This window comes from Argentina anserina, chromosome 4 (genome assembly GCF_933775445.1).
Source record: "Argentina anserina chromosome 4, drPotAnse1.1, whole genome shotgun sequence".
Lineage (NCBI taxonomy): Eukaryota > Viridiplantae > Streptophyta > Magnoliopsida > Rosales > Rosaceae > Argentina > Argentina anserina.
In genome coordinates this window covers 25,248,622-25,270,536 of record NC_065875.1, presented here as the reverse complement: position 1 = coordinate 25,270,536, position 21,915 = coordinate 25,248,622, and the positions used below count along the sequence as shown (strand labels likewise).

The 21,915-nt window shown below is 38.5% G+C and overlaps 3 protein-coding genes across 4 annotated transcripts; 1 reads left to right on the top strand and 2 right to left on the bottom strand.

The window, feature by feature from the left end:
- Positions 1-5,204: 5,204 nt before the first annotated feature.
- Positions 5,205-10,821, bottom strand: LOC126792666 (heavy metal-associated isoprenylated plant protein 20). Of its 2 annotated transcripts, XM_050519121.1 has the most exons (4): positions 10,687-10,821; positions 10,486-10,561; positions 8,743-8,825; positions 5,205-5,599 (listed from the first exon to the last, which is right to left on the bottom strand). In XM_050519121.1, exons 1-4 carry the CDS (start codon positions 10,759-10,761, stop codon positions 5,396-5,398), a joined length of 438 nt encoding a protein of 145 aa, XP_050375078.1. In that variant the 5' UTR covers positions 10,762-10,821; the 3' UTR covers positions 5,205-5,395. The 2 variants fall into 2 exon arrangements, with proteins under 2 accessions (XP_050375078.1, XP_050375077.1); XM_050519120.1 differs by lacking the exons at positions 8,743-8,825; positions 10,486-10,561; positions 10,687-10,821 and adding exons at positions 6,240-6,315; positions 6,410-6,568 and having other exon boundaries at positions 5,205-5,682.
- Positions 10,822-18,203: 7,382 nt separating this feature from the next.
- LOC126791682 (putative fasciclin-like arabinogalactan protein 20) lies at positions 18,204-19,547 on the top strand. Its single transcript, XM_050518149.1, has one exon. It carries the CDS (start codon positions 18,319-18,321, stop codon positions 19,336-19,338), a length of 1,020 nt encoding a protein of 339 aa, XP_050374106.1. The 5' UTR covers positions 18,204-18,318; the 3' UTR covers positions 19,339-19,547.
- Positions 19,548-19,717: 170 nt separating this feature from the next.
- LOC126792469 (pentatricopeptide repeat-containing protein At1g71060, mitochondrial) lies at positions 19,718-21,891 on the bottom strand (the record flags this gene model as incomplete). Its single annotated transcript, XM_050518884.1, is given in 6 exon segments — positions 19,718-19,998; positions 20,617-20,994; positions 20,997-21,071; positions 21,074-21,703; positions 21,706-21,831; positions 21,834-21,891. Coding segments are annotated over 6 exon segments (1,548 nt in total), but the record flags the coding sequence as incomplete, so codon positions are not given.
- Between the last annotated feature and the right edge of the window lie 24 nt (positions 21,892-21,915).

Sequence of the window (21,915 nt, the reverse complement as noted above, 5' to 3'; positions counted from 1 at the left end):
AAAGATGGAAAACCTAGGGAAGTGCTCTGAGTCCTGAGATGATGTGATTCAACGTTAAATACTGGAGAGAGAGAGAGAGAGAGAGAGAGAGGCAATGGAAAAGAAGAACAGCGACTTGACTTGACGGGGTCATTTGTCCAGAGAGTTGATCTCCTTCTGTACTCTTTGTAATTGTCCTCATTATTTATCTTCATATTTTTATCCGTTGTTCTACTCCCATGCTTCAACGGTCTTCTTCTTCTTCGTGCTTGCTAATGCCATTGAAATCTCTTGATTATTTAGCAGAGATATATACGAATTCACGTGAGTGGTGGTGGGGTATGGAGTAGCTCAACAAATAGGGTTTAGCTTACGAGGACGAAGACACTAGTGCTCCCTACTTGACCGTTGTTTTCAAAACTTTCAATGCAATTTTCTACTTCTGTGCTTCAACCACCCACCTAGTTAGTTCTATAACAACATATGCATTCAATTATAGTTAGGAAGTAGAGTGAACATCAATTAAGAGCTTGCTATTTAATTATAAATTGACGGTTTGGATCAAGTTTAAGAATCAGTAAACACTACTTTGGTTAAACATAAAACATCTTCATTGGAACAAGTACAGTGGGATGTGTCTCCCCTTTTTCTTATCATATATGTTGCATGTTCTCCCATATATCTTTTTGGTCACTATAGCTGCCTAATGGTTCACTTCTTTCTTATCTGAGGACTTGAGGTTTTAACTATGGTGTTACTTGGAGGAAGTAAGTTGACCTCTTGCTTTGACCCCTTGGTTATCTAATGATCACTGTGAAGAAAGCAGCTCCTTTACACAGTGCAGAAGGTTAAAAAGATATCATGCAATAGCTTTAGGAATTACCATAATTGAGCCTTTACGTGGGCGTTGAAATGGTAAAAGAACCAAATAACCAAAGGGAAAGTTCAAACACACTTCCTCCAGCTTTGACCATTTCCATGCAACAAGTTTATACAGACATAGACATAACAGAGAGACAGGGCGCAGCACGCAATGACCCCAGATGTAAGCAAAAGCAAAGGACTTGATGCAGACCTAGCTAGCTGAGAGAACCATCATTACACCACCCTGCAAAAAACTTCAACTGCAACATGCCTTTGCTAGCTTGCTCGCTCTGTCCCAACAACAAAAGTCCTCTTGCTTTTATTTCTTTGCTTGCTCTTTACGAATCCAATCCATCACTAGCTACTTCTTCTCGTCGTGAGTTGCACGCTACGAACTAATATTTTACCCGTTGTCTGTTTCAAAACTTCAGTTTTTTTTTTTTTTTTGAAACGGGGTTTGGAATCCTATATGGAAGGCTTTTAGCCCCATGTCCGAAACTTCAGTATTCTTAAACACATTTCATTTTATAGGTAGTACTCAGAGATATAAACAGTACCGGCTCTGGGGTGGTCATGGACTCATGGTAGAGGCCCTCCGACCGGTAAGGGTCCAATTTTTATTTTTATTTTCAGTAGAAATATAATTTATCATATATAATAAAATTTATTTGATTAGACAATAAAGAGACGGTTGGCAGACTGGCAACACTGTCGGCCTCTTAATTCGATTCCTTGTAGGGCCAAGGGGTCGAAATTTATCTATGCTACTTTGATTATTTTTTCTTTTTTTTTCCCTTGATTTTTTCCCTTTTTGTTCCTTATATTGTTCTTGAATTTAAATTGGAGGATTGATTAATTAGTTAATTTGCTGGAAGCTTGAAGCAATAAGCTGAATCGAGACTTGGGTTTAGTTGTTTCTATTTATTTTTCAAATTTCAATTTAGGTTGTGTTAATAAGTTTTAGGCTTTGTTACGATGTAGATAGAAAAAGACCGCAGACAAGAAAATACTTTGTACTTGAGCTAAATGAGTTCCTTAAGATTAAGACATATACAACATATAAATATAAATTTTTTTACCGAACATTAAGATTTATTATTATTATTATTAATTTTTTAAATTAATATAAAAGGTCAGTTAAAAGTCGTTAATTTACATACTGGTTGCAGTGTGCTTCACCAGCAAACTCATTACTAATCCAATAACTTTCGGCTGGATTCTGAAGTTCCAATATTCGGCAGTGTAAATTATTGATGACATTCTCTGTTATACGCTGACCGGCCAGTGCTTTAATTTTTGGAGCATTTTTGTTGGGCTGGTGGTTAAGAGGGGTTGTATATAATCTGTGGGAAATGAGGGAGGATCTCACGAGGAGATCTTGAGGGTGTGAATCGTACAAGGTCCCAGAAATGTTACCCCACAGTATTTGGAATCCCATCAACACAATGGTTTAAGTAGCGGTTATCGACTTCGTATCGATTTTGTAAAATAAGAATATAACGAGAATATATCGAAATATATTGGATTATATCAGATTTATCATTTTTACTAATTTTTAATTAAATTTAATATATTTACAAAGATATACTTCAAAATATACCAAATAAACTTTATAAAAAATATTTGATTATTTTGACAATTAAAATACATAAATAATATTAATTAATAAAAATATAGGTGATTATTGATCATAAACTCTATCGTCATCGAATGTTATCGACGAATTTTTATTTTTCTTTATATTATTTTTTTTTTCAAAATGATGTGGTTAAATTTTTTTAAACGCCGATATGTCGGATTAAACTCAGTTTGACATGATATATCGTCATTTGACTTAATTTTTTGAGTTAACCGATATAATAAACTGATAAGCAACTTATCGTATCGTTTTTTTATATCGGGATATTTAGAACATTACATCTACATTAGGGGATGTGATGGATATCTAATCACAGAGATCTTATTGTTCGTGGGTTTTCTCCATATTTTTGTAGTACAGAGGAATTTACCGAGGTTTTTTTTTTTGGTCAAGAGAACTTACCGAGGTTAATTGGACCTGGATGTTCGACAAGTCACAACAAAGAGTAGATTAACTAACTTTATGAATGAATTGGTTTTGGTTCATGGGTTGATTAATTAATCTTGGCAGTTCAATCATTCAGAGTAGCATGTGTTGTTCATCGGTTCCTTCCTTTGAATTTGTTTAGAACCTCGACGAACCCACCAAAAGTCCAAAACAACATTAATTGGGCCTTTTCATTCGACCATGAATATTAACTTCAATTTGGGTCTAGTTAGTATAGCCCACTATAACCGTACATGCTTCCATTTCATGGTCAACAACTCACTATGCAAACTTGCAAAGGTAGGTCTGTAGATGGGGTATTGGGGGTACGTACATTGACGTTTACAGGATTTCATTTTTATTTCTAAATCTGGAGGCATCACGACTTACCATCAAGAAAATCACGAGGCATAAATCAGATAGCAAATTGATCTTAAGGAATGTTGAAGGGGGCGGACTAAACTAACTGCGGTCCATTCATTAAAGAATGTAATGCATGCATGATGCATCTCTCAACAACACAAATGAATCAGAGCATGATCTTGGTCTCCATTACTTCTTGTTATCTTCGATCTTATTCCAAAGATTCATAGACAAAATCGACCAACGCAACCTCCCCAGTCTCTTTGCTGCTTAGAATCTATCTGTACCTAGCTTTTCAGTTTTCACTATCATGCATCTTACTAGCTTTTCGACATCCAAATTTATTCTGATTTCTTAGAAAAATTACACGGTATCTGCACCTTGAACTTTTTATCACAAAGTAATACAGTCTATTCTTAAAAAAAAAATGTTCTGATTCAAGAGTCGTATACACAGTATATATACACACTTGCACCTCCTGCTCAAATCTTTATTAAAAAGCCAACCAATGTGGGAAGTTTAAGTCTTCCGTACTTGGCTAAATTAATGCCAAGATTTCTACACTCTCCCACGAATAACTCGAATTAGAAAGCTTGCTGTATTTATATATGCACAAAGCGTATACTGGATGGCAACACATTCTTTATAATAGTTCCCAATATAAGAATGTGTAATCAATTTATGGCAAACGTAGAACACTTGCGTTGGCAAGAGATCACACAAATCAAACCTAACCTAAAGAGATAAAAAATGAAGTCAGAGGTGGTGTACATGGATGATGATTCATTAGTCGACTCTGCCATTATAATTATTACATCTTGATCCAGGTAAGAAAGCTCTAAATTGGGGTGAAACTGTGAAAGTAACATGCATGATCGATGATCCCTATCTCTACTCCAGCGCTATTTATGATATAGTGATTATTAGGATCAATCATATAATATATAGCAGGTAGGAGGGTGAAAGTTACCTCCATATATATATATATATATGGAAGCCTCGTCTGTTTCTTTCTATTAACTGAGATGATAGTTAGGTATCGAAACAAAACTGGGATGATAGTTACATGCCACTTATCTTTTCTATGCCATTTAAGAGTTTTATATATGATGTATCTAGTGGCAAGTCTTCGACCAGAAATTCGAGGACATAGATCGATGAGGCAAAATCCTCTGACCACAGAGACTTCTATCACTTCAATAATTGCATTTGTGATATTATTACGTATTATGGTCCTTCCAATACTTTCATCTATTATTTCTTGGAGTATTATACGTAGCATCGACCAAGTCCAAGAGGCTATGAAGTATGAACTATCATTACATATACACATGGTGACATGGACGTCATTGATGACCAGGGAATTCGAAACTAAACCTTGATACCATACTTGGTACGTACTTAACAAATATATAACCAAACGGAAATACAAGTTCATCTGTCTTGTATATGTTGTTGGATGGATTTGAATCCTTTAAATTTGGATTACACGAGCAAGTTGAAGCATAATGGAACCAGACAAATTCCGACGGTGTGTCAGTGCATGGTTAAAATATTAGATTTAATGGTTGATTGGTGCTTTGTAGGGTACAACATTAATCTCTAAATTAGTGATCAAATAAATCTTAATGTAACTTTTGAGTTCAATGTTGGAGATTTTAGAAGAAACTTCTCCCCCATCGTGGATCCTTTTACCCCTATCAACAATTATTTTCCCACTCTATGGCACAAAGATTAAAGCCAACTACATCTTACAGGTATTGACAATGCACGACTGGATTGGTAATTTGTTTTTATGGTTCTTAGCTTATTGCTTCGAGTGATTGGATTTTGGCGCCGACCTTATTTGATCCATCAGCACTATGATATATAGTAAAGAACCCTTAATCAGAGGAAGATAGCCAGACAAGGGTGAAACCAATAATAACTGATGAAGCACAAAATTAAAACATCGAGTTATCGATTATTGTAATTACTTGGTAGAAAATACAAACTCAAAGCAGATAGTAACTTGTAGTAGTAGTAGTAGTAGCATTAAGATCGAACTAGCTAAATTAGGCCGCATACAGTATCACACAAGTCCTAGTCATCGGTCACTCCCTAATAATTAGCTAGAATTATGATCTACATGATGGCGCAAGCATGAGGATTCTCATCGCTGAACATAGAGGTGTACTGATCATCCGGCGCACTCGAAACTGCCTGAGCTACGTTCCTGACGTAACCAGACGGTGCCTTCTTGTCATAAGCTCCGGCAACGTAAGGATAAGCAACGAGATTATAAGGAACGTAGGGCCAAATCTCAGCTTTCTTTCCGGTGCTCTTCACCTTCTTTAAAACCTTGTTTGGCTCCACATAACCTGTCACAGTCACCCGGCTTTGCTTCCTGTTCACCTCGACTTGCTTAGCACCTGATCAATATACAATTTCACTTACATCAGTTAACTAATACAAGATTAACAACACCACTGCCATGATAAGAATGAAGTATATACCATATAACATTTCATCAAACAAAACAAATCTTATATTTAAAAATATTTAAGCCGACGATCTAGTTTAGTTGCTGAAACTTGCAGAGAAATAATGGAAATAATTAAGGTTCTAGCTGTTTGGATTTTCAGTGATATTGACTGAAGAAAATACAAAAGCTAGAGCGCGCGGCAGCTTTTTGTGGCAGTGATAATGAAGAAAAGAGGAAGATGGTCAAAGTAGAATTTATGTCTGTTGCAGTTCATGATCATTACGAGGAAAGCTCAGAAGCAGTAGGTAGGAAAATCTGTCTTAATAACTGTTTCCTTTGAACTCATTTAAGAAGAACAGCCTCGGAAGTATCATGGAATTTACGGATCAACTAGACTATAAGTTATATATAATTATGTTTGTCCCATTACAGAAAGACACAGACTCACAGAAAGAGATCAATATTAAGCTTAGTTTTAAAGTAGCAGCTGCTAGCTAGTAATACCTTTCATGTTAGAGACTGCACTTTTAACTCTCCTTTCACAGCCATCACAGTCCATTTTCACCTTGATATCAACTGTCTGCGAATCAGAAAATAAAAGGGCGAGAGAGATCAGAGATCAAAGAGAAGTAATAATCGAAAATGAAAACATGCTGAGGAATATATATGTATACCTGCATTGGCTTTCGTTTCTTTTTGGGTTTGGAGCTCATACTGAAATAGTCTGATAGAGAGTCTAGAGCACCCATTGATCCTCTTCTGAGTACTCTGGAGATGGAGAATGAGTTTGTTTCTGAGGAGAGTCTGTTTCTTTGTGAGACTTGGTCATCCTCTATGCCTATATTTATAAGAGGATGTAAACTTTGGGTGCAAGTTGTTCTCAACAATTTAATACGATTGTCCTGTACCAGATATTGACGTGTACCCTCTTTCGACCCTCATTTCACGCCCTATCTATTTCTTCAAAATATCAACCGGGCATTAGATATAATAAACGTTTACGAACTGATTGATGAGCATATTCACATGGACCAATATTCTGTTGTACTTATTTACATATTTGTTATTTGACACATAGTCTGAATGTCTGATACCTAAAATCTTCAGAATTAACATTTGATTATCCATACCCATATTTGACAAGTGATTCTAATACTTCCATAATGCCGATACTTAAAGATGCAACTGTATCTAAGAAAATTTGTTCATTATGCCTGTATAGGCATCAGGCAGTATAACCGGCCAAAATGTAATCAACTCTAGCAATAATCATTGTAAATCAACACTGATGTGTAAAAACTAATCAATGGCAATTGGATACATTCTTGAATCTCCTTACATTTGTTAGTTCACATAATACCCATATTACTTCTTCGTAGTTGATCGTCTTTTTCTTTCCGATGGTGATCATGAGCTGTACGGATGGAGATGGTTGTATGGAAAGCATGAATGAACAAACTAAAGTTTCAAACTTTCAATTATCTCTGGAATCTGCCCATCTGGCTTATCATTTGCTGGCCTTAGCTAGCTATCGAGCCAGCAGATTGACATAAGATGTCTACTCGCATTCTTATTTTCAATTCCAATCATATATACCCGGCTTCCTTGAGGATTTACTAATTTGTATTGTTAAGTGTTCCAAAACCAAACATGGTTATTCCTCATCAAGTACTAATTTGAAAACATGATGTAACAAACCCGTTCTAAGTAGATCGACCACATGCATTGGGTTCAGTCATGACATGCAAAAATCCAAGGTTTTATGTGTATGGTTCTTGAGCGAGATTGATGGGAAAATGAGATATCATGCATGGGTCCAGTTATTCAACAATATATAGGTTAAACATCGCTACAAGCCAAACAGATGCCGACCTTTTCCGTCTTAGGACTAATTGATCGAGTCAAATCGTTCTTATCATTTGTATCAGAGGGCTAGACAAATGCCAAACAAATGCCTCATTGGGGTTATAGCAGATCGACGACGTTAACAGTACGCAGTAATAGATCAAAAATCTGAGGAAGAAGATGATCGAGCTTTAAAGTACCTATTTCCAGACCTCACTTCACTATAGTGTTTATCATAGGAATAGAATGATAATGCATTATGCGTTGGGCTTCTTACGCGTGGCATATTATAGGAATATGTACAATACAGACTGCATGTAAATGGTTGAACCAGATTGATCGAGAGAAACTTTGTTACTTTGATGATTGAAAGTTTGAAACATGCATTCCCAAGCCACAGACTTTTATTAATTCGAAAATTCTTTAGGAATTGAGAAGTTGGAGGTATGAAACAAAATAATATAGAATGGCCATATTGATGTTGCATTGTCGGACAAAAATAAAGATATCTTATAAATCATAGTGAAACGTTAAATCAATGCCTTCCGGCTACAAGGAAAAACTAGGCCCTCTTGTGTATGCTTTTAGAAGAACTTCTTCCCTAAGATCTTGATTTGTACTCCCAACTAGTATCAACAATTATTCTCTCAATTCCTAATTAACCATATCTTATATCTAATAGATAATGCACGACTTGATTGTTTATAGAGGAATAATCACAAAGTGCTCGAATGATTAGATTTGGCGCCGAATTAGTTATTTGATATCACTTAATTAGTAACACTTTTATGTATAGTCCCTTAATTAGAGAAAAAAAAGAAAGATAATGGAAAAATTAGTGGAGATCGATCACGTCATCATGCATCTCAATTACAAACTTAAAGCACAAAGTGGCATGTAGTACTAGTCCGCGTACACTATTACACACATAAATGAGCCCTTAATTAACTTAATTTCATTACATTATGGCACAAGCATGAGGGTTGTCATCGCTAAATAGAGAGGTGTACTGGTCGTCCGGAGCAAAAGCAACTGCCTGAGGGACGTTTCTGACGTAGCCGGACGGTGCCTTCTTGTCATAAGCTCCGGCAACATAAGGGTATGCAACGAGATTATATGGAACGTAGGGCCAAATCTCCGCTTTCTTTCCGGTGCCCTTCACCTTCTTCAACACCTTGTTTGGTTCCACATAACCTGTCACCGTCACCCGGCTTTGCTTTCTGTTCACCTCCACTTGTTTAACACCTGAAGATATAATTAATCGAGTTGATTGATGATGATGAACCTACAAGACTAATATATAACAAACTAAAGGGTCCCCATATACAGTTAATTAAGTAAAGCTGAAAACTATGCTACCCTTTTGCCAAGTGTGAATATACAAGTATATCAGTATATGCAAGAAGAAAACCTAGCTTCACTTGTTGCAACTTGGTCAATAATATTTGCATTTTCAGAGCAGACGATAAATTAGAGTCACATTTATTCTGTGGGAGTACTGGAGTAGTAGTAATATCATATAAACTTGTCTCTTGCAGTTATTTTATCAAGAGTTTTTTTCACCAACAGTCCCTCAACTATAGTGTACCTACCAATGTGATACCTCAACTCTTAATCGTACCAATGTGATACCCAGACTCTAGTATTGCTATCATTGAAGTATTTCCGTCAGTTTTTTTTAACTTCTCCGTCATCTTGGTGACGTGGCAAGTACGTGAGGCCCACAAAGATGGTTAAAAGATAAAATTAACCTCATCTGAGAGGAGCAATGTTTTTCCCGCCCTTTACCTTGAGAAAGACACCCAACAATTCCAATTTTGGCGCCAATTTTCCCTCCTTACTCCTTGATTTGTGTCTCTTATCTAAACTAAAGAACTACCGCCAACCAGTCGACCACAATCTGATAAAACCTAGATCAATCTCATTTTCTATTTTTACCCTAGCACTTGTTAAACTAACAGAATAAATATAGAATTTTATATGGAACATCTCATTTCCACAATCTCATAAGAATATAGAAACACATAACTTAACGAAATTCAACTATATGTTTAAGTACCATTAGTTCTTACAAGCAAAAATCATGGCAGATCAACATAAAAGGTGACAACTAATGGTACTTAACACATGTATTTGAATTTCGTTAAGTTATGTGTTTCTATATTTTTATGAGATTGTGGAAATGAGATGTTCCATATAAATTTCTATATTTATTCTGTTAGTTTAACAAGTGCTAGGGTAAAAATAGAAAATGAGATTGATCTAGGTTTTATCAGATTGTGGTCGACTGGTTGGCGGTAGTTCTTTAGTTTAGATAAGAGACACAAATTAAGGAGTATGGAGGAAAAATTGACGCCAAAATTGGAATTGTTGGGTGTCTTTTTCAAGGTAAAGGGCGGGAAAAACATTGCTTCTCTCAGATGGAGTTAATTTTGTCTTTTAACCCTCTTTGTGGGCCTCACGTACTTGCCACGTCACCAAGATGACGGAGAAGTTGAAAAAAACTGACGGAAGTACTTCAATGATAGCAATACTAGAGTCTGGGTATCACATTGGTACGATTAAGAGTTGAGGTATCACATTGGTAGGTACACCAGAATTGAGAGACTGTTGGTGAAAAAAACTCTTCTATCAATGCTAGCTATCAAATAATTACTTACAGTTCTTAGCTCAGAGGCTTGGAAATTCTGTCTGAAAAAAGACCAACTGTTCACGGGCCCTTAATTTGTACATATATAACTGCGTAATAATATGCTTTATATGCTTGCTTCTGTGTATCGATCGTATGCAACTGCTGGATTAGATTTAGCTGCTTCATGATATTAGTCTAGCTAGCTACGTTAATTAGGCTGTTTATTGAAACTTAATAATTAAACTAGGGTTTGCAGTAGTAATTAAGTAGTACCTTTCATGTTAGAAACAGCACTTTTAACTCTCCTTTCGCAGCCATCACAATCCATTTTCACCTTGATTTCAACTGTCTGCAAATTAAGCAAGAAAGAAAGATACATGAGCGAGAGAAATCGACGATTACCAAGCTATTATGATAGTGCTGAAGACAGAACAAGTATATCAGGTTTGTTTGAGTGGTTAATTAAGGTGATACCTGCATTGCCTTGCGTTTCTTTTTGGGTTTGGAGCTTATCGTGAAATAGTCTGATAGATAGTCTAGCACCCCCATTTCAGCTTCTCTCTTCTCAAGTCGAGAGAAAAACTGATGCCGGAAAGAGAGCAAAGATATACAGATATGTTGTGTATGACTTTGGGCGAGCTCCTTGGTTATATTTATAGGAGGAGAGAAACTCTGGGTGCCCTATTATAATCATTAATTACCATATATATCGCAGAGATAATGACGTGTAGAGACCCTCCATCCCGAATTACAGTGCTTTTCTCCAAAATATCATGCCCAACTACTGTACTTTCGTTCTGCTTGATCATGGCCCAGAAAGTGAACTAATTATGGTTTTATTATTAACCTTAAGAAATTCTCTAAAAGGGAGTGTTTTCTGGGGAAGTTCTTGGTGCTATTGCTAGCTTGGCAGCGTTTGATAGTAAGCTAGCTGTCGTTTTGCTGCTTTCTTTGGCCCAAAGAAAGGGAACCTTTCTCTTCCATGCCGTCTCTACAAATTTTCTCATCAAAACAGTGAAACACAACAAATTTGCGCATATACAGCCAAAGTTTACTCCACCGTAGCAATACTCATTTCAATTATGCATATGCTAAAATATCTTGCAAATTGTAAACACTTTATATTGTTTATATTTTGTAACATCATTTTTCATATACTTCACATATGTGGGTGTATGCGTCTTTATTGTACATTTTCTTATTCATTGCATATATATATGATCATGAGCTGTGGGGATGGAGATGGTTCTGTGTTCTGAGTCTTCTGACTAAGTGATACAGAGGTTCGAAGGATTGCAAATAATATTCAATGATCTGGAGCCCATCTTATACCTGTCTTTCATCATTTGCTAGCTTGGATATAATAGCTAGAACGTAGTGGTAGTGCTTCTGATTCTCGGCCACTTTTCTTTACCGATCCATAGTTTTAACAATCAGATGTAGTATGTGATTTCAGTATTTCCTAAATACGGGACAACATGTACTATTTCATTTCCTGCATCAATTGAAAACACAAATTTATTCAACTCTCTTTCTAAACCAATTGGAAGAGTACGACTCGTGTCTCCTTGTTGAAAATAATACTCATATGGTTTTGTTTGAGAGTTATGCTTAATTGCTTATGACTAGCTAGCTTCGATCGCTTGATATTTCACTATTTTTACATCAAATTTCAGATCACTAATTTTCTTCAATTATTTGATTTTGCAAATACACTAGGACATGGAATACCTCAATCGATCTGATTAAGGCGTCAAATAATTATAGGCCTTATATATGTGAGGCTACAAATAATTTTTCGGTATAAATATCACAGTAGTACGTCAAAGAATACGTATAGAGCTTCAAACACGGATGAATTGCGATGTGTATATAGCTATAAATTTGAAAAGACAATCCTATTGATAGGGAGCATTGGAAGCTGATATAATTAAACTTTGTCTCGCAAAAATCTAAGGTTTGTATGGTTTCTGGAATTGATTGGAAAACGATAGAACTTATATCATGGGTCCAATTATTGAATAGTTTAGGTGAAACATCGCTACAACCCTAGACTACAAGTCTACAAGTGCTCTACGTGGAAGATATATGCCTCTATGCTATGCCAAACTGATCGATGATCGATAGCGTTGTCCATCTCTCCCAAGGACATCATATTTTCATGTTGTACGTGAGAGCTCGAGCTAGCTAGCTCTGCTGTTACTGCCTCGCACTTCTTACATATATATACAAATTCGTTTATGTCATTTTCTAATAATTTCATAGTGCGTATGCCGTATGCTTTATCAATATTAACCTACCCCACGTAGACTAAACAAGCTTCTGTTTTTTTATTGTTATTATTTTTAGTTAAATCATTCATATATGATTGAAATAAGGAATTCGCATTCGATCAGTTATTCAAATGCGAACAAGCGACTACAATTTGGATTCTGAATTATACATTCAAATGGAAACTTGATCATTTTATTTCTCTTAGTTACTCGATCAAACGAAATTAAGTAATTAATACAACTAATATGTACCAAATATATTGATCGATGTAGAAACTAGCTGAGATTGACCAAGAATGATCGCTAATTTCTACTTGCATATGCATTGTGAATTTGTGATATGATATGATTTTCTCCATGCAAAGAAGAAGTCTAGAATCGACATGAAATCTAGCTACAAGCCTCCATAACCTAGCTGCTTTACGTAAGTACTTCACAGATTGTTTATGCGTTTGAAAACACTTAGCGAAGTAGTTGGTTAATTATTTCCGCGCTAACAATTAATCTATCTAATAGTCGTCGTCGTCATGACAACAACAATAGAAATGACACTGCTGATGAGTTGGCTCAATATAGACAAATCGGTCCCGAGAAGAATCCGGGTCTGATAACAACAGTACGATGTATATACCCTGGCCAATTGAAGTCCAAAATAAACAATCCAAGCATTAACTAATCCTTAGATTCTTCAATGACCACGTAATTGAAATTGTTCGTACGCTTAAATTGTATACTTTAAGTACATAATTTCATCATGAGATCGATAATTTATCAGTTATAATAAGTTTTGATAATGATGATAAACAGATATGATACCTTTAATTTAAATAAACTCGTTCAAATACAAAATGTGTCAAACTAGCTAAGTAATCCGGCCTAGATCATGGAAATTTTCCACGAAAACAATCACAAATCGGAAGACATGATGTCATGATTGAAGCAATTAGGCCAGCTAGATAGCTAAAGCGAGTAAACTAGCTGGACTTCTCTTAAGTGTCGTTGTTACGACTAAGGAGTAAGCAACGTGCTTAAGAATTGGTTTTGGATAATAGTTTTTTTATTAACACAAGCAAGTGAATCAACTTATTTACCGTAATAAAAAGGAAAACTCGTTTTCATCTGATACGATTTATTCAAACTAGCTACCTGCTACTCTGCTAGCTAATTAAGCTATAAAGTACTTCGTACGTAATTAAGTAAACCTAGTTTAATCTAATGAATGTTCCATGCATCTAATCAAGGCCATATGCATGTATATTACTATATTCTACTTGTACACGATCATATTAACGCGCACTCCAAGTTTCATAGTTGATTAAAAATGAAAGTAACATCAAATAATATAAGGACTTATAGCCGTAGCTAGATCCACTGATCCAGTAGTGCGTACGATTTGTTGCTTGTGCAACAATCAAAAACATCTGATGGCCTCTGGTAGGTATTGATCTCTCCAGAAAATGTATATATATTAAGGATGATTGGTCGGCAATCTACGTAATTTACGGTGGTCAAACCCTGTTCTTGTTTGCTAATGCTTGGCGCGCGGCAGCCTTATATACAGAATCAAATGCACTAGTAAATTCAATTATACATGCAGAATCAAAATTCAAAAATGATATTTTACATGCTTTGAAGTAGTCAATTCCAAGTAATTTCATAATCGATGAAGACAAAGTTTTATCCTTCAATTATTGTACTTAGTAGGGGTATAGATCCGTAGCTAGCTCGGAGCCGTCAATTAGTTGGTGAAATGGGAATCTCTTTTTAGACCTATATATATGACTTAAGGGACATGTAACAGTACCAACAAAATGTCTAATATTCTTCTCTAATCTTAAAGAATACCCAAGTGTCATCGTAACTGATATTTTTGTTACCGCACAGTGTGAATAATTTGTTAATAGTTCAGAAGATGTCGTTTAATCTTCTTCTCTACGCTACCTTGAATAAAATCATAACTTCCTTTCAGAAACCGAACATGTGCGTAACGCAAAAAACACTTTTGAAATTAAGTTGGAGCTTTCATAGCCGTTTACGGTTTTGATATGAAGGCTCGAATTTAGGATAAAAACTCATAAAAGGATAGAAATCTGATCGATCAAAACACCCGAGTCCAATGGGCTTCCTTGCGTAGCTTCGGCCTGCTTTGTCGTGAGCTATGAGCCTCGTTTGATTCAACATTTCGGGTCATGGGAGTCTCACCCAAACCGCATGCTTCCACACAAAACAAACTTCTTAATTGAATATTTCCACGTGTCATCTTCCCGCCAAAATAACCGAAAACCCCGGCCTTACTAATTCCATGAGCTCTGCTATTGTCAAAGAAATCAAAGAAACCAAAGCTTCTTCTTCAACCTCACTCCTCTTCTTTTCTCTCTTTCTCCTCCTCCTCCTCCGCCTCCCAAACCACCACAAAAGCCGCCATGATCCTCTCAAAATCCGGTTACAATTCCATGTCCTTCGCCCTCGACCTCTCCTCCCACACCATCTGAAAGTATATTAGTCTCCATGATGTTGATGAAGATCCAAAAGAGTGGAGGACAAGTCATTGGATTAAAAGATGGAATTAGATCGACAAATGAGCATTAATGATGTTAGCTCCACGGCATGATCTCTTACCTTAGAGGGAGGTTCGATTTGTTTATGCAAGGGTAGTTTAATTAATATATATATGTGGGTATATATTTAGTTAAAGGGTGATTAGAAATTATTTTAGAACAAGGTTTATATTAAAAGGTGTATTTCTTATTTGTATGGGCTTTTCCTTATCTAGTTAAAGTGGGATTAGGAATAGAATAAAAAGGGAATCTCAAGGGTTTGCCGAGTAGAGTTTTTGTGCATATAGGCGGTAGGTTTGTCGTACTAGAGACACACGGACAAAGAAGAGAAAATTGATTTTTCAAGAGAGAAGAAATTTACACCAAATGAGAGCTTAGTGCTAGGAGATATGTGTGACTCCATTGAAGAATACCTTAGTGGCATCGACAATCTTAGTGACGTCTACATCTGTGGCATCGACAATGTGTGTGAAGTCGATCATCCGTGTGATTACAATGATCTTAGTGAGGTTATATCGACACTTGAAGCAACGATCTTAGTGAGGTTGTTTCGCTTGATTGTGACTATTAAGTAATAAATATTTTACTTTTGAGAATAATATTATCATAGATTAAGGTGTAATATTGTAATATGAATTATTTAATACAAAATATTAAATTATTTTACATATTTCGTTGCTATTACTCGTTATTGTTCTATCTTGTATTTTCACCATCACCTCCCAGTCGTTGTCGCTCACAGTTTTCGCGCCGCCCGACGTCGCCTTCACTGCCGCCGGCCATCCCACACTTGACCTCCTCCCCTCACTTTCCCACCTCGATCACTCCAGTCCCTCCCTTCTGGCACTAAGATCGCGACTCTTGTCGCCGGCCACTCCCTAACTGTCACCTCTCTCCCCAACGACCACTCGTCTCCCTCAATAATGTCTCCGTCGTGGCGTCCCCAGTCTTCGACGACAGGTCGTTGGTCATCTATGGAGTCAACTCCTTCTTCGATCACAATTTCCAGATATCAGGTCCGAATCTTGATCCTCGAAATTCTCAGATTCTCGGCGTGGCGGAGCCTTGATGACGACGAAACGACGGCGTTTTACCCTTTCAGTGAAGCAAGAGAGGAGCTGAGATTGAAGGGCTACTCTTTTATGGCATCGCTTCTTGAAATCCAATTCCTTGGGTTTCTCAACTCGATCCGAGACCACGTTGACTGTCTTCGCTCCCATTGACCAAGTCATGGCAAGCCGAATCAGATACCTGAGCGAGCTCCCGTCGATCTTTTGGAGCTACGTGGCTCCCATAAACCTTTCTTGGAACGATTTGGTGGGACTCGACGACGGATCTGCTGTGGGGACTGTTCTGCAAGGGTTTACGATCAATGTGAGCCGATACGACGACGTTTTGGTGCTCAATAGGGTCTCGGTGATCATGCTGGAGATGTATCACAACGACTGGCTGGTGGTTCACGGGATCAGTGGTGTTCTTAAATTTCTAGTGAGTTAACTCCAAGCCCAATACAGAGTCCACCAGAGTCCAATCCAGCACTTCCTTCTCTGGCAATATCACTGTTGTTGTACTCATAAACATAAGCATTAGATTTATTTATGGGTGTTTTCATTTAATAATTGATTTGAAATAGCTTAGGATATGAAAACAAGCACCAAGGAAGTTTAAACTCAAGCCCCTGGAGTTGCTTGAAACTTAGATCCTGTTACGGGAGCTAAATCTCGTAGCCTTGTATTCTGGTGTGTCAGCTCAGTGGGACATGCACACAACAAGTCAAAGTCAAAAGCCAGCGGTGCGCCGACTTTCGACCCTACGAAGTTTAAGTTAATATCCGGAGCGAAATAAGTTCGAGAGTTAAGGACTTTGAAATACGTTACCTCTTTTAGGAGGCCTGGCTAACCTATTTATAGGTGTACTGGGGAATGTGTCTGGTTATTCCCTCATTGTGGGAATGTGTGCCAGTACGTTGTATTTACCTCTGGAGGCAAACCACCGTGGGTGGCGTTAGTGGCAATACCCGAGCAAGCAGAGGGGTTGCCAGATCAGAATGTCTGCCTACTGGGTTTTCTAGGTGTCCGGCCACCGATCCGGTGTCCGGAACATGAGGAGATTAAGCCGGAAATCACCTCATTCAAGGGGTGGCGTTAACAGCTCTCAATAGCACAACGTCCCCAACAGAACCAACCTGAAAATATGCACAAAATTGGATGTGAAGGTTGATGACAAGCTTCGATGAATTAGCGATTATATAGAGGCCTTTCAGACTTTCAGTGTGGGGGTAATAATTCGTCAGGGCACAGTTTATGGTTATCGCCAAAATTGATGTTACCACTTTCCATGTTGAGCAATATTGCTCAATGTTAAGAGCTGATTGTTGCATAGGATCAAGATCCCAGTTGGATTAATTTGTCTTCTTACTTGCACATTCGTCCTGGCACTCCTTTCTTTTGATTTGAAACAAGCAAAATATACCCAATTGACCATTTCATATCAAATAGTTGGTAAATGATTAGATGCATGGATTAATCCATTTCAAATTTTCAATTCTTATGACTATGTGGCTCTTCTTTTAAACCATGTCGAGATGAGACCGTGAGAGGATCAAAGAGTAATACGTTACTGTGCCTTTTAAACCATGTTTCATGTGGAAGGGGAGAGGAAGGATTGGATTGATAAATTGACATGCTCTGTTATTTCAGTCTGCTTTGATATTTCATACATACATTCATATATAACCGTAAAGATGCACTGGATACTTCCTTGATCTCCTCATGCATCAGTGGAAGCACCTAATACTAACAAAGACTAATCTTGAATTTGACATTATTTCTTCATGATCACGGAACACGTTAAATAGTATGTACCATTTCCATGGGATCATGACCCAAGTTCTAAACGCAAAGCACATAACTTTTTTTTTTGGGTTACAAAAGCACATCAGAGGTTTTCACAACTGTGAAATTGAGTAAATTCCATGACTCACCCAAAATGCCAAAATGCATGTTTAACAAACAAACAAAAAGTGCCCTTCACTCCTTCAGTAAACCATTCCCAGCTATCCACGTCACATATCTTCCCGCCAAAATTAACCTAAAGCCCCCCCCCCTCCCTCCCTTGAGTCTCTCAGACTCTCCCCAATTCCATCCATGGCTTCTTCCTCTTCTTCAACCTCGCTCTTCTTCTCTCTCCTCATCCTCCTCTCTCTCCTCCCCCCTTCCTCCGCCCAAACCCTAACCAAAGCCGCCGCAATCCTCTCCCATTCCGGCTACAAATTCATGTCCGCCGCCCTCAAATTCACCTCCAAGCACTCCCTCATCTCCCCGCCACCGCCGCCGCCGATCACCGTCTTCGCCCCCTCCGACGAAGCCTTCATCTTCTCCGGCGTACCCAATCCGAGCCTCCTCCGTTACCACCTCCTCCCCGTCGCTTTCCATCTCCGCTCACTCAAATCCCTCCCTTTCGGCACCAAGGTCTCGACTCTCCTCGCCGGCCACTCTCTCACCGTCACCACTCTCCCCGGCGACCGCCTCGTCTCCCTCAACAACGTCACCGCGTCCCCAATTTTCGACGACGGGTCGTTAGTCATCTTCGGAATCCCCACCCACTTCAACCCCTATTTCCAACTCTCGCCTCCGATTCAAAACCCTAACGCGGCCGCGGCGGAGACGGCGGCGCACTACATCGCTGAAGCAAGCACGGCGCTGAAATCGAAAGCCTCCTCTACTATGGCGACATTTGTTGAAATCCAATTCGTTGAGTTTCTCGTGTACCACGCCAGTTTGACCTTCTCCCGTCACGTTGGCTTTGTCACCGTCAACCGAATCGGCGGCCTGAGCCGGTACTCCTCCTTCTTAAACCGCCACGTGGCTCCCTGCAACGATTTGGCTAAACTGGAGATGAACATGAGTCGTTACGGCGGCGATTTAGTCCTGAATGGTGTCACTGTGATCATGCCGGAGATCAACATTAGTCGATACGGCAGCGTTTTGGTCCTCCATGGGGTCACTGTGACTATGCCGGAGATGTGTCGCAATGACTGGCTAATGGTTCCGGGAGTCAGTGAAGTTCTTCTTCAACTTCCGGGGAGCCCAACTCCAATGCCAGTTCAGAGTGCAATTCAGTGGCTTTTCCGACTTGTGATCTGGTTGTGGGACGCATTGCTGGACACAGCTCCGGGGAGGTTGTTACTTGAACGTCTTCATCATATGCAAAACATGTCCTTTTTGGAATGGATGGCTGTGTTTTGCCTTTTGTTGTGTTTCAGGGCCTTGGAATCGTGGTGGAATGCGCATTGAAGTTTACAGGTATATCATTGCGGAGTGGATTTAGGCTTGGTATAGAAATGTGGTGCATTTGAGTGCACATGTGTGCTTGATTCCATGAGAGTTTTGTAAAGTCTGTTGGTAGAGAAAAGTCGTTCTGTAGTTTCATATTCACAGTGGTTATGCGCACACTTTGATGGCTCTCTGAGATAGACTAATGGGTAATGTTCATGATTCTTCATTGCTTGCTTGTAAATAGTACTGGATACCATAAAATCAGTAGCATAAAAATCAGATTAATTCCACATTTCTATATTACAAGCTGGGCATTGCATGAAACAGAAATGAAGGATAATAATCTTACCCGCAGACACCTCAGCAGTTGCCATCACTATGCATTAGCTCTTGCAATTTAGCTTGAGCTAACTAACGGGGTTTTTCTCAGTTTGCCGATCTTTAAACCAAAACTTATGACAGCATCCTTTCTCCCATGATCAAGATGGGCTTGTTTTAGGTTACTAAACAACTGTGTCGGAGGCCGAAAACCCATGTCTAGCATTTCTTGAAAGTACCTGCAGGCGCCATCGATCTTGTTCTCATGGCACAAGCTGTTGATCAATGTGGTGAACATGTGCATTCTTGGCAGGGCGCCTTTAGCCTTCATCTCATCCCAAACCTGTAATGCCATATCCACTTGTTGAATATATTTTCAAAATATACAAAAGAAGAGTAGAAGGCAGACGAGTTATCAAACAATATTGTTAGTGCACTGTAATTGTGCAAACATTGTTTCGAAAAGGTGTCTCAGACTAATTTCTATTGACCTTGAATTTAATTCTAACCATATCAGTTGGTAATTATATTTACATGATGGTGAAGAAGTGTAACTCAAATTGAAAAGGTATGATAGTGTTTTAAAAGGTATAACTAACTCCTATATATTAGGATTAGTTTTATGCACATAAGAGACATAACGATCCTTTTCCCTCTTCTCTCTCAATTCATCCCACCAATTTTTCCTACTTTCTTACACAATACAAATCTAGAGATTATTATACTGCAGTTTTAGTCTCTACCAACCTTGAGTTTCTTGTAAACCTTTGATCGAGTGTGAGGTTGTTCTTCGTGAGTGCAAACCGAAGACCAGCAATAGCAAGTGCTAGGCTTCATTGTATCCTAAAGGGTTATTTGATCAAACCCCTTTGCACACTAGTTCTGGGGCAAATAAAGTCTAAAGGACAACGTAAATTCTTACGTGCCTTTGAAACAATTTTCCTTCATTAGCCATAATCCACAAACAGAAACACTAACATCGATTCTCGTTGCAAAACATCCTCACTAGAATTTCGTATGTACTCACTGTTGGTTCGCAGCCAGGCTCCCTACTGATTTGCTGGAATACCGAGTAAGCTTGTTCAGTTCTTCGATGCTTTACCAAATGATGCAAGATTATATCATAGGTTCGAGAATTAGGTCCAATCCCACATTTTCTCATCTCATCCGCCATCCTAAACGCATCAGACATCCGCATAGACCAGCTGTAAGCTCCAACAACAGCATTATAAGTAGGCGACTCCGGTTCTAAACCACTACCTTTGCATCGTTCAAAAAACTCAAGAGCTTCAGCCAACCTCTTCTCTGAGCCTAACCCATTAATCAGCATACAGAAAATATGATGAGAAGGCCTACATTCTTGGCTTCCATCTCTCGAAACAATCCAATCGCTTCGTTATACTTCTTCGCCTTACAATGCGCATTGATCAAATTCCATAAGTAACAACATCCGGTTCAAACCCTTCAGCCTTAATTTCTCTATAGACCTCATCCAACCTCAAAGAATTCTGCTGCTGACCCCATCCTTCCAGCAGAATCGTAGACGACTTAACATCGGGCTCGAACCTCCTCTGCTTCATTTCATCCAACACCTCCTGTGCTTTCTCAACCTGCCTCGACTTGCTCAAAGTATCAATCAGTCTGTTGAAATCCGACCTTCACAACTGGATCCCAAACTTCTCCATCTTCTCAAAAGCCTTAATGGCCTCTGAAACCCTCCTTGCCCTCGCATACCGCCGCGAAATCAAAGCGAAAGTGTCCTTGTTGAGCATGCCTTGTTTGTTCATGTCAGTCACCAAATTCCATATTATCTTGAACTGCTTGATCTTACCCAGAGCTTCAATCAAGGCTTTGTAGCTCTCAGTGCAGTGCTTAAACCCCTCTTGCTTCTCTGCCCACTTAAAAAACGAGAGCGCCAGAGCGCCGGCGTTGTTGAGCTTCTTCAAAAACTCGACGACTAGGGTTGGAGAGACCTTGACTGAACCGTTATCGAGCAAGCTCTCAATGTGAGAATCGGAGTTGGCTGTGGATAGAACCTTGCTGATTTTCTCAGCCTGTTGGGTTGATCAAGCAGTTGGGTTTGTTCAATAGTGCTATGAATTGCTCTGTAGAAACTAGGAATGGGATTAGTGAGTTTTGTGGGTAATCTGGGAGAACCAATTTGAGGCTTTGAGAAAAGAAAGAAGGGGTTTTAGAGGGTTTTAGTAAAAGCTTGAAAATTCTAGAGGAACCCAGTAGAGAGGCGACGAAGTTTTGTTAACAAGTTTCAACCTTTAA

What these genes read in the sequence shown, in the direction of transcription:
- LOC126792666 (XM_050519121.1), bottom strand. Translation starts at nt 10,761, where the DNA reads ATGGGGGTGCTAGACTATCTATCAGACTATTTCACGATAAGCTCCAAA. An exon ending in AGAAACGCAAGGCAATGCAG is followed by an intron (nt 10,562 to 10,686) that starts GTATCACCTTAA and finishes CTTAATTTGCAG; the next exon opens with ACAGTTGAAATCAAGGTGAA. An exon ending in TGCTGTTTCTAACATGAAAG is followed by an intron (nt 8,826 to 10,485) that starts GTACTACTTAAT and finishes TTATATCTTCAG; the next exon opens with GTGTTAAACAAGTGGAGGTG.
- LOC126791682 (XM_050518149.1), top strand. Translation starts at nt 18,319, where the DNA reads ATGTCCGCCGCCCTCAAATTCACCTCCAAGCACTCCCTCATCTCCCCG.